Below are 12619 nucleotides of genomic sequence, written 5' to 3'. Positions count from 1 at the left end.
CACAGAGGGCAGCCATTCGCCCTAACATGTCTGCTCTGTAGGAGCAATTTACCCAGTGCCACTTACTGGCCTTCACCCCGTAATCCTGTGCCTGCTTCCTTTTCAGATAACAATCCAGTTCCCTCAGATGCCTCAATTAATCTGCCTCTACCATAGGCACAGACTTGGAGGCCTTATGATGTTACAGTCTCCAGCTCTCAAGGCTTTAATGTTCCTGTCCTTTCTGCTGCTACAGTTTGAGTTTTGTCTTTTGCAGGCAGCACTTAAAGAACTAACTAGGAAGACCAATATGGCTGCTTCACCATGTGATTTCTCACAGTTCCCTTTTCCAAATATGGTGTTGGGCTTAAATTGCTTAACCGTAACTGGGATTATTGTTTGCAGGCGTTCACCCTTGTGGTTTGAGACAACCACCATCTTGGTTTCAGGACGACCCACTCAAGTCAGGAAATGCCTTTCTAGATGGTTTCCGGAGACAGGTAGTGACATCTCTAGTCTGGAATGTGCCTTTCTGTTCTTCAGAGGTAGTGTGGCAGTTTTTGAATCCGCAAACAGAGTCAGGCGGCCATCTTTTGCAGCCCAGCATTGTCCACTTAAACTGGAATCTTATTTTATACCTCATGCAATTTTCTTTTCCTGCCAACTGTTCTTTGCCCATGGATAAAAGTTTAAAAAAAGTCAGTTCCAGAAGATTCCACACAAAAAGCAATTTATGTTTTGAAAGTTATGAATATGACTAGTCTTTATTGGGCATGACAGGGAACATAACAGACTTGCTAACTGACCCCCAACCTGCATACAAAGCATTGTTCATCAACCATAAGATACAGAGAAAAAGCTGATTTTACATGATCAAATTTTTGGTCACTGCTGAAAAAAAGACATTTCGAAGCTTTTCATCTTGCATCCATCAGGACACCAAGAATACCAATATAAAGCAGAAAGCAATAACTTATACTGTATGTGAACAGATTGCTGATTGGTTGGCAAGTGAACTCTGATTGGTAGAGATAATGCCATGGTGAATGTACCAGTGATGGTGACTGACAGTTAACGGCCAAGCATTGTTTGAAATTTAAACTAGGCAGTTTCATAGGAAGATGGGAACAGGGGAAGGCTTTTCAGCCTGTTGAGCCTGTACCGCCATTCATTACGATCATGGCTGATCGAACACTTCAATTCCTTTTACCCATACTATCCCAATAACCCTTTACGTAGTTGTTAATCTAGAATCTATCAATCTCTACCTTAAACGTACTCAATGACTGAGCTTCCAGAGTTTTCTGGGGTACAGAAGTCCAGAGAGTCACAACCCTCTGAGTAAAGAAAGTTCTTCTCAACTCGGTCTTAAGTGGCTTCCCCCTTATTTTGAAATTATGTCCCTGGTTCTGGACTCCCCAACCAGGGGAAACATCTTAGCTGCATCTGCCCTATCTATTCTTTTAAGTATTTTGTAGGTTTCAATGAGATCACCTCTCATTCTTCGGAACTCAAGAGAATACAGGCCTAGTTTCCCCAATCTCCCTTCATAAGACAGTCTCGTTATACCCAGAACAAATCTGGTGAACCATTGTTGCAGTCCCTCTATGGCAATATCATCCTTTCTGAGGTAAGGGGACCAAAATTGCACAGAGTACTCCAGGTGCTGTCTAACCAAGCTTCCATACAATTGAAGCAAGACTTCACTACTTCTGTACTTAAATCCTCTTGCAATAAGGGCTAACATTCCATTAGCCTCCCTAATTGCTTGCTGCACTTGCATGTTAGCTTTCAGTGGCTTATAGACAAGGGCACCCAGGTCCCTTTGTACATCTACACTTTCTAATCTCTTACCATTTAAGAAATACTTTGCACATCTGTTCCTCCTACCAAAGTGGATAACCTCACATTTTTCCCCATTATATTCCATCTGCCATGTTCTTGCTCACTCAATAAATCTGTCCATATCCTCCTGTAGCCGCTTTACATCTTCCTCACAACACACATTCCTGCCTAGCTTTGTATCATCCAAATATCATGGAAATATTACATTTGGTCCCCACATCCAAATCATTGATATATATTGTGAACAGCTGGGGCCCAAGTACTGATCCTTGCAGTGCCCCACTAGTCACAGCCTGCCAACACAAGAATGACCTGCTTATTCCTACTGTTTTCTGCCTATTCCTACTGTTTTCTGCCTATTAGCTAATCATTATTCCATGCCTGTATATTGCCTCCTATCCCATGTGCTTTTATTTTGCTAACCAATCTCCTGTGGGGGACTTCATCATAAGCTTGACCTCGACTGGTCAGGGCATTGCCCTGAGGAATGAGTCAGCGAATTGCTGTCACCTACTTTGTTTAGCTGAAAAAGGCGCAATGTGTATACATGTTCTTTCTGTCTGCAAAGAACAGGGCCTACATATTAATATATGTAGCTTCCAGTACACACAAATATGCCACACTGCAGGTTTGGCAGACAATCTCAAATATTCTAAGAGTGGGCAAGAACATGGCAGATGGAATATAGTGTGGAAAAATGTGAGGTTATCCACTTTGGTAGAAGGAACAGATGTGCGGAGTATTTCTAAGTGGTAAGGAGGTTAGAAAGTGTAGATGTGCAAAGGGACCTGGGTGCTCTTGTCCATAAGTCACTGAAAGCTAACATGCAAGTGCAGGAAGCAATTAGAAAGTTAATGGAATGTTAGCCTTTATCGCAAGAGGATTTGAGTACAGAAGTAGTGAAGTCTTGTTTCAATTGTATAGAAGCTTGGTTAGACCACACCTGGAGTATTGTGTGCAGTTTTGATCCCTTTACCTCTGAATGGATGATATTGCCATAGAGGGACTGCAACGATGGTTCAGCAGATGATAGTCAATGTAATTCTTAGCACACTGACGACTTTTTAGCAAATGTTGTCTAATCCCGGAATCACATCTAATGTTGGACATTGGGTTTTGAATTTTGCAAGTAGTGGACTGGTTGGGTACCGTCTGTACCTTGTCCATTGCAAACAGCAGCTGGGACAAGCCGTTTGATACAATCTGCCAATCTTTGAAATGTACGGCCTACATACCTAGCATCATACTGGTACCGAAAGTCATATACTGCATTACTCATTTGTGCGATAGGCAGAACTTCCTTTTGGATTGACAGCAACATCCCATTGGTGGCAAATACCACTCGTGTTGCTACTGCTTACTAAACATAGAACAAGAGTAAGTCATTCAGCCCTTCCAGCCTGCTCCGCCATTCAGTATGATCATGGCTGATCCTCTATCTCAACGCCATACTCCTGTGATCTCCCCCTACCCCTTGATACCTTTAGAGTCTAGAAATCTATTTTATTCTTACATATATTCAGTGACTTGATCTCCACAGTCTTGTGGTAGGGAATTCCATAGGCTCACCACCCTGAGTGAAGAGGTTTCTCCCAGACAGTAAGAGCTTCTTTAGATATATGAAAAAGTAAGAGAGACACCAAAGTGAACATAGGCCCCTTACAGAATGAGGCTGGGGAAATAATGGGAGACCAGGAAATGGCAGAGGAGTTGAATAAATACTTTGTTTCACAGTAGAAGACACTAATAACATTCCAACACTAAATAATCAAGAGGCAAAAGAGGGGGAGGAAATAACTACAATAACCATCAATCAAGCAAAAGTACTGGGGAAACTAATGGGGCTAAAGGCCAATAAGTCTCCTGGACCTGATGGATTGCATCCCAGGATTTTAAAGGAAGGAGCTACAGGGATAGTGGCTGCACTGATAGTAATCTTCCAAGAATCCTTAGATTCTGGAAAAGTCCCAGGGGATTGGGGAACAGCCAATGTAACACCCTTATTCAAAAAGGGAGGCAAAAAACCGGAAACAATGGGCCAGTTAGCCTAACATCTGTCATTGGGAAAATGTTACAGTCTATTATAAAGGATGTAATAGCAGAGCATTGAGAATTACATAATCTAATCAAGTAGAGTCAGCATGGCTTCATGTAGGGGAAATCATGCCTGACAAATTTATTAGAATTCTTTGAGGAGGTAACAAGCAGGATAGATAAAGGGGAACCAGTAGATGTAATATATTTGGATTTCCAAAAGGCATTCGATAAGGCATCGCACATAAGGCTACTTAATAAGATAAGAGCCCAAGAGGTTGGGGTAGTATATTAGCATGGAAAGAGGATTGGCTAACTAATAGAAGACAGAGTTGGGATAAGGGGGGTATTTTTAGGATGGTAACCTTTAACTAGTGGAGTGCCACAGGGATCAGTGCTGGAGCCACAATTATTTACAATATATATTAATGATTTAGATGAGGGAAGCGAATGTACTATTGCCAAATTTGCGGATGATACAAAAATAGGTGGGAAGGTGAGGATCACACAAGGAGTCTACAGAGGGATATAGACTGGTTAAATGAGTGGGTGAAAATATGGCAGATGGAATATAACGTGGGAAAATGTGAAGTTATGCACTTTGGCAGGAAGAATAGAGGAGATGAATATTATTTAAATAGAGAAAGACTGCAGAAGGATTTGGGAGTCCTCATGCATGAATCCCAAAAAGCTAAGATACAAGTTCAACAGGTAATAAGGAAGGCAAATAGAATGTTGGCCTTTATTTCAAAGGGAATGGAGTATAGAAATAGGGAAGTCTTGTTAAAACTATACAAGGCACTAATTAGACCACGCCTAGAATACTGTGAACAGTTTTGGTCCCCTTATCTAACGAAAGATACACTGGCATTGGAGGCAGTCCAGAGGAAGTTCACTAGGTTGATTCCAGGTATGGAGGGATTTTCTTATGAGGAGAAATCGAGTAGGTGGGCCTGTACTCATTGGAGCTTAGAAGAATGAGAGGCGGCCTTATAGAAACATGTAAGATTTTTATGGGGCTTGACAGGGTAGGTGCTGAGAGGTTGTTTCCCTTGTGGGAGAGTATAGGACCAGAGGGCATAATCTGAGTAAAGGGTCGCCCATTTAAAACAGAGATGAGGAGGAATTTCCTCTCTGAGGGTAGTTAATCTGTGGAACTCTTTACTACAGAGGGCTGTAGAAGCCAGGTCATTAAGTATGTTCAAGGGGAGAAAAACAGATTTTAAACCAGGAAGGGAATCAAGGGTTATGGGGAAAAGGAAAGAATGTAGAGTTCAGGATTGTCAGATCAGCTATGATCTCACTGAATGACAGAGCAGACTCAATGGGCCAAATGGCCTACTTCTGCTCCTATGTCTAATGGTCATCTCAGTTCTAAATAGTCTACCCCATACCCTGAGATTGTGACCCCTTGTTCTAGACACCCCAGTCTGAGGAAATATCATCCCTGCATCCAGTCTGTCCAGCCCTGTCAGAAATGTATACGTTTCAATGAGATCTCCTCTCATTCTTGCTCCAGTGAATACAGGACTAGTCGGCCCAATCTCTCCTCAGATGACAATCCTGCCATCCCAGGAATTAGCCTGGTGAACCTTCACTGCACTTGCTCGATGGCAAGTATATTCTCGTTTAGGCAAGGAGACCAAAACTGCACTCAATATTACAGGTGCAGTCTCACCATGGCCCTGTATCTCTGCAGTAAGACATCCTTGCTCCTGTACTCAAGTCAAGTCCTCTCACAATGAAGACCAACATACCACTTGCCTCAACTGCTTGCTGCACCTGCATGCTTGCTTTCAGCAACTGGTTGTACAAGGGCACCCAGGTCTCTTTGCACTTCAACATTTCCCGATCTATCACCATTTAAATGATACTCTGCCATTCTGTCTCTCCTACCGAAGTGGATAACTTCATACTTTTCTATGTTATACTGCATTTGCTCACTCACTCAACCTGTCTAAAATCGCCTTGAAGCCTCCTAACATCCTCCTCATTGCTCACATTCCCACCAAGTTACATGTCATCAGCAAACTTGGAAATATTATATTTGGTTCCTTCATCCAAATCACTGATATATATTGTGAATAGCTGGGGCCCAAGCACTGATCCCTGCAATACCCCACTAATCACTACCTGCTACTCCACAAAAGACCCATTTATTCCTATTCTGTTCCCTGTCTGCCAAACAATTCTCAATTCATGCCAATATATTACCCCCAATGCCATGTGCTTTAATGCTACACCCTTAACTTTTATGTGGGACTTTATCAATACCTTCCTGAAAATCCAAATACGCCCCATCCACTGGTTCTCCCTTATCTATTCTGCTAGTTAAGTCCTCAAAAAACTCCAGTAGGTTTGTCAAACTGGATTTCCCTTTCATAAATCCATGCTGACTCTGTCTTATCCTGTTGATATTTTCTAAGTGTCCTGTTATCACATCCTTTATAATAGACTCTAGCATTTTCCATACTACTGATGTTAGGTTAACCAGTCTGTAATTCACTGTTTTCTCCCTCCCTCCTTTTCTAAATAGTGGGGTTACATTTGTCACCCTCCAATCTGCCAGGACTGTTCAAGAATCTACAGAATTTTGAACGATGACAACCAACACATCTACTATTTCCATGGCCACCTTCTGTAGTACCCTGGGATGTTGATTATCGGGCCATGGGGATTTATCAGCTTTCAGTCCCATTAATTTCTCCAGCACTAATGTTTTAGTAATAACAATTTCTGTTCAATTCCTCTCACTAGACCCTTGCTTCCCTAGTATTACTGGGAAGTTATTTGTGTCTTCCTCTGTGAAGGCAGAACTAAAATAGTTCTTTAATTGCTCTGCAATTCCCTTGCTCTTTATTATAAATTCCCCCATTTCAGACTGTTAGGGACCTACATTTGTCTTCACAATCAAAAGTCCTAATCTTTTTCTATCCTTATAGAAACTTTTACAATCTGCTTTTACATTCCTTGCAAGTTCACTCTCAAACTCTATTTTCCCCCTCTTAATCCCCTTTGCTGAATTCTAAACTACTCCCAACCCTCAGGCTTGCTACTTTTTCTGGCAACTTTATATTACTCTTTGGATCTAATACCTCAATTTCTTTTGCTAGCCATGGTTTGGCCGCTTTTCCTGTTGTGTTTTTGCACCAGAAAGGAATGTATAACTGTTGCTTTGCATACATTCATTCCTTAAATATTAGCCTTTGTCTATCCACCACCGTGTCTTTTTATGAAGTTCCCCAATCTATCTTAGCTAACTCACACCTTCGTAGCTTTGCAGCAAGAACAGCTGGCTTCACCTGTATAAAGTTTGAGCAACCTTGCCCTTCCAGAATAATCTGAGGTAGACTGGGCACTTTTCAAGGCCAAACGTGACAGCCTTAGGCCCTTTCATGAGTTTGTGTAATATACAGAGTGAATTAGTCTGATCAGGGTAGCCATTATCCTGCAAGATGTATTTGATATGCCCTATTTCAGCATCAAGCTTGCATGGTGAGCAAATGGCTCAGGGCCTTATGTACAGGGTGCTGATAAAACCAATCTTACAGCTTGTGGAAGAACCCCAATGTGTATATTGCTCGGTGACGGTAGGCTTGCAGTAGATCATGGTAGAGAACCCCCAGGCAGGTTTCTCAACTAGTATGTCAAGGAAGGGGAGTTCATTTGACTGCTCCATTTCAAACATGTAAGCCCATTAAAACAGGTAAGGAAATTATTACGTGCAGCTGAGGATTTAAATATAACTAACTTATATCCACAAATCGGAAGTATGCAAGGGGCAAGTGGTTTGGTGTCATTCCATTGAAGACATTTCTCATGGAACCCAACGAAGATTTTTACGAGAGCTGGGCCTTGAGGGGATCGCATGGCAACACCATCTATTTGGGCATACACGGTGTCATTAAAACTGAACTCAACTGCATGAGTTGCCGAGTTCATAAGTTCAATTAATATGGATTCACATAATGGTGGCAGGTCTAGATCGCCATGATATAGTGCTGCAGCGCAAATATCTATGGCTTTCTTAAGTGGAGCACTGGTAAATAGGCTAGCAATGTCAGATGAGTACATGGACACAGTATTGCCATCCATATGCAAGTCTTGCATGGCTTTCACAAATGTGAAGGAGTCCTTCACCATATATACAAAGCTGGTTGTAACAATTCGCCCAACCATTTTGCCAATTCATGTTGTGCAGAACCGGTCATAGATAAGACAGGGCATAAAGGATGCTTCTGTCAAGCCAAAAAGACGTTCTGCTTATCACACAAATGAGTAATGTGGTATATGAATTTCAGTGTCAGTGTGACGCTAGGCACGTAGGCCGTACGTCCCAAAGGCTGGTGGATTGTATCAAACAGTGCGTCCCAGCCGTTGTTCGCAACAGGCAAGGTACAGACTGTACCCAACCAGCTCGTGGTTGCAAAACCCAAAACAGTGTCCAACATTAGATGTGATTCTGTGATTGGACAACATTTGCTAAATAATCCTAAATGTGCTAAGAAGTACACAACCAACAACCAATTTAAGACTGCCAGTCGGGCTAGCAGTGTGGTGCATTTGTATACATTGGAAACTACATATTAATATACAGGGCCCTGTTCTTTGCAGACAGAAAAAACATGTACACACGTTGTGCCTGTTTCAGCTAAACAAAATAAATGACAGCCATTCGCTGACTCATTCCTCAGGGCTATGCCTTGACCAGTCAGGGTCAAGCTACCTGGTTTAAAGTTCAAACAAATAGTTTAAAGTTCAAACAAACAATGCTTGGCAGTTGACTGTCAGTCACCATCATAGGTACGTTCGCCATTGCAATGCATCTACCAGAGTTCACTTGCCAACCAATCAACACTCTGTTCACATACAGAATAAAGTGCTGCTTTCCCCTTGGATTAGTATTCTTGCAAAGTGTCCTGTTGAATGCAAGACAAAAAGCTTGTGGTCTCTTTTTTTTCCAAGCAATACTTAAGTTCTGTACTACCAAACGACTATTAAATTTTTGGTCTTAAAGTTTCAAAAATTAAAAAGAAAATCTAGTACTAGGAAACTGAAAGGTTTGGTGAATTGTAAGTCATTTCATTGCAGCTGACTCATGCCTGAACCCAGAATGCTTGCTCACTCTTTCTTAAACAGTAATGAACATGGTCAAACAGTTTCAGTGCAACAAGTTCATCTTTCCTCACCTGGGTATAATGGTTTCCACTTATAAGTCCTTCCATTATAAACACGGGAGTTAAAAGATGAACACTGCTCATCACGGAAGCTCCTCCCATTAGCTGGGCACTCCTGCAGCGGATAAAGGTATGCTGAATTGTAATTTGTTACATCTGAGAGTTGGCTGCCACATAAGTGATTATGCTTCAAAGGTAATTCACTGGCTGTAAAGTATTTTGGGACATCTTAAGCATACTGCAAAATGAAAACTCTTCCTATCTTTAACAAGTGGCACATGGACTCAGTGTTTAGAGAATGGACGTTGCTGTACACGTTGGGTGTAATTAGCCTAAATAGTACAATGCAAGTTGAAGCAACAATCTGGATAATGCTATTCAAGTTTACAGCATTGTATGAATCAGGGGCTGGCAGAATCTGTTTGAACCAGAATGCCCATTCTATTCCTTTTGGCTGCTCGCTCTTATGAGTTGAGCACAGAATCTATTCTGACACCTAAATGTCACACTGAGGCACTGCTGCATTGTGGAAGGTGTCATCATTTGAATAAGATGTTAAACCAAGGTTTTATCTCCTCTTTCAGGTGAATTGTAAAAGGGTTCCATGGCACCATCCAAAGGAGAGTTTGGAAAAGTATTGTGAGAAGGTAACAACAGCATTTCTAGAGAGAATGTGTAGAGAGAAAAGAACAGTGGTCAGAGGGAAAAAGACAAGAGGAAAGCAGAGAGCAAAGTATTCAATGAAATGGGACAGAGAAATAGAAGCTGTGAACAGCATTTGAAAGGACTGTATACAATCCAAATTTGTTTTGATTGGAACAATCTTATAGTCAACAAGACTGGGAGTGAATTCTCCATTTGCTATTCAGTTATGCTAGAAAATATTCAACTAAATTAAATCTTATTTTTGCCAATAAAATGCTAGGGCCAATTTTACTGACACCCTTGGTGGTGGGAACAGAACCAGGGACGAACGATAAAATAGCGGGCAGCTGTCTCAGGATGGCTCTCCGGTGTAGCCTCACTGTCGGGGAATTTTCCCAGCAGCAAGTTGTAAGGCGGGCCAGCTGCCCACTCCATGGAGATGAGTGGCTGATTTGCACACTTAACAGCCCTATTAAGGACCACTTTATGGAGCTACCAGCAATTTGCCAATGGTGGGGCACCCCCTGCCGTATGGACGGGCCTCCAACTTAATGGCAGCCAAAGGCTCCACGATCATTGGAACTCAAAAAGAGGCAACCATGGGCAGGGAAGGCAGTGACCCCAACAATCCCTTTGCCCCTGGAATTTTCTTCTTTTTAAAAAAATTTACTTACCTAAAGGTGCCCAGAGGTCTCATACTGCCTCCTGGAGACACTGCTGAGGCTTCAGAGCTGGCAGCCCTCTGATTTGGCTGGTAGCATCAGAAGCTCATTTGGCCTATTAGGAGGCCACCTGCTAATAAAATTGCTGAGTCAGTCCCACTGATGGCAAGTGAGGGCTCAGGATTGCTTTTCACCCAACATATAGGTTACGAAACCAGTGGTAAAATTCATCCCTTAGAATCATGGAGTTTTACATAATGGAGGAGCGATTTGCCCTATCAAACTGGAGCTGGATCTCTGAAAGCCATCCACTTTGCACTACTCCCTTGGCCTACTTTTTGCCATACATGTGCACTCTCGACCATCATCTGTTAGTGTGCTGCATTCCTAGATATTGGGGCACTGCTTACTTTGCAGGTTTCTTCAATAATATCAATCTGGAAATCTCCATGCTGCTGTCTTTCTCTAGTAAGTTGACATAAAAGTCTGCGTAGTGGCATTTGAAATGGCAAATGGCACTACGCAAACAACTGTTTACATCACTATCTGTTCATATTTCTCATTCCCAGTCTTGTATGTTGCCCATGTAGCACATTAATAGCTATGCTGTTTGTGTGGCACGCTCCTAAACATTTTATGTTCATGGGCAGAGATATCCCCCCCGTTGACTGGAGGGGGGTTGTGTGGGGACGGGCAGGAGTGAGCACAAACCCAGTCGGTGTCCCCGATTGGGTGTGCACTGCCATTTTACGTGGGCGGGCCAATTAAGGCACTCCCGGAAGCGCTGAGCGCAGGGAGCTGGGACATGTCCATTAATTTTTGCAAAAAATTTTATGTAATTAGTAAACCCTTCACGAAACTTCAATCAGCCCGCGAAGTTTCATGAAAAATGTGAAGGCCATCTGGGCTCTTCGCCTGCCAGCCAACCTTAGGGTTGGACGGGCAGCACTCTTAAGGCCATTAACAAAGTAATTAAAGCTATTAACAGGCCTTTGGCAGTTCGGCAGGCGTCCAACATCACCGCGCATCATTTTACGAGTCGGCGAGTGGGCACCACTCCCACTCGCCGACAGGAAAATTCTTGCCCATGTTATATAACAGCTATGCTTTGTTTGTGTGGCATGCTCCCAAATATTTTATGTCCATATTACATAGTGTGAGCCATGTTTCCCACAAAGCACCCTTCCAATTATTGTTACAGAGCATATGCAGCCCAGAAACAGGGCATTCAGCCTACTGGTTCATGCTTCACTCAAGTCTCTTCCCATCTCTACTAATCTAAACCTACCATCGTAATCCTCTATTCCCTTCTTCCTCATGAGATTGTCTAGCTTCCCCTTAAATGCATCTGGACTATTCGCTTCAATCACTCTCTGTGGTAGCAAGTTCCACATTCTCAACAGTGTTTTTGGTCACTATTCCTAGCTGTTGCCCTACTTTTACTTCACTTATCTTCTCTGTTTCATTCCCCATTACTACATCCAATAGGGCATTTTCCCTTGTTGGGCTTTTTACATACTGGGTTAGAAAGGACCCTGTACACATTGTAAGAACTCCATTCCCTTATCCCCTTTACTCTTCTATCCAATTAACATCAGGTTGGTTGAAATTCCCTTTTTTTCTACAGCCATTATGTTACCTCCAATAGGTACAGCCACTCCACCTCCCCCTTTTCCCTATTTTATCTAAATATGTTATATTCTGCAATGTTTACTCTTCAGTCCTGATTTATCTATAACCATGTCTCAGTAATCTCAACTATACCTGATTTCTTCTATCACATGATTGCTTCCAGCTCCCCTGTTTTATTATGGACACTGTGTATTGCTGTATAGACATTTTAATTCATTTTTAAATAGGACTTCCTCTCACTTCACGTTTAATCATCATTTTTAAACTATTTACCTTGTCCCCTAAGACACAGGTCCCATTCCGGTTCAAGTGGAACACACCTCATCAGAAAAGCTCTCTCCTGTCCCAGACGTGGTGCCAGTGTCCCAAAAAGGAGCCCCTTTAGCTAATGTTGATTCTTGTGATCTGTCTATGCCTCTTTCCAAGTGGCTCAAGCAATAATCCAAAGGTTATTACCCTCAAGGTCCTGCTTTTTAAATTTAGAGTCTAAATCCTGGTACTCTCAGCAGGACCTCTTCCCTGTTCCTATCCATGTTATTTGTTTCACCATAGACCAAAACAGCTGCATTTTCCCCCTCCCTTTTCAAGTTGCTTGCCAGCAGCCATAAGATATCCCTTATGCTGGCACAGGGTAGGCAACAGAGC

At 42.3% G+C, this 12619-nt stretch overlaps 1 protein-coding gene across 1 annotated transcript in view; it reads right to left on the bottom strand.

Moving 5' to 3' along the window:
* adamtsl2 (ADAMTS-like 2) overlaps positions 1 to 12619 on the bottom strand; it is a 130786-nt gene that overhangs the window by 94958 nt on the left and 23209 nt on the right. Inside the window, exon 5 of the mRNA XM_041194450.1 lies at positions 9048 to 9150. Within this exon, the coding sequence (XP_041050384.1) occupies positions 9048 to 9150 (103 nt within the window). The remainder of the gene's footprint in view (positions 1 to 9047; positions 9151 to 12619) is intronic.

The sequence above is a fragment of the Carcharodon carcharias genome, chromosome 8 (genome assembly GCF_017639515.1).
Source record: "Carcharodon carcharias isolate sCarCar2 chromosome 8, sCarCar2.pri, whole genome shotgun sequence".
Lineage (NCBI taxonomy): Eukaryota > Metazoa > Chordata > Chondrichthyes > Lamniformes > Lamnidae > Carcharodon > Carcharodon carcharias.
Note: the sequence above shows the minus strand (reverse complement) of the source record. Positions and strands in the feature narration are given on the sequence as shown.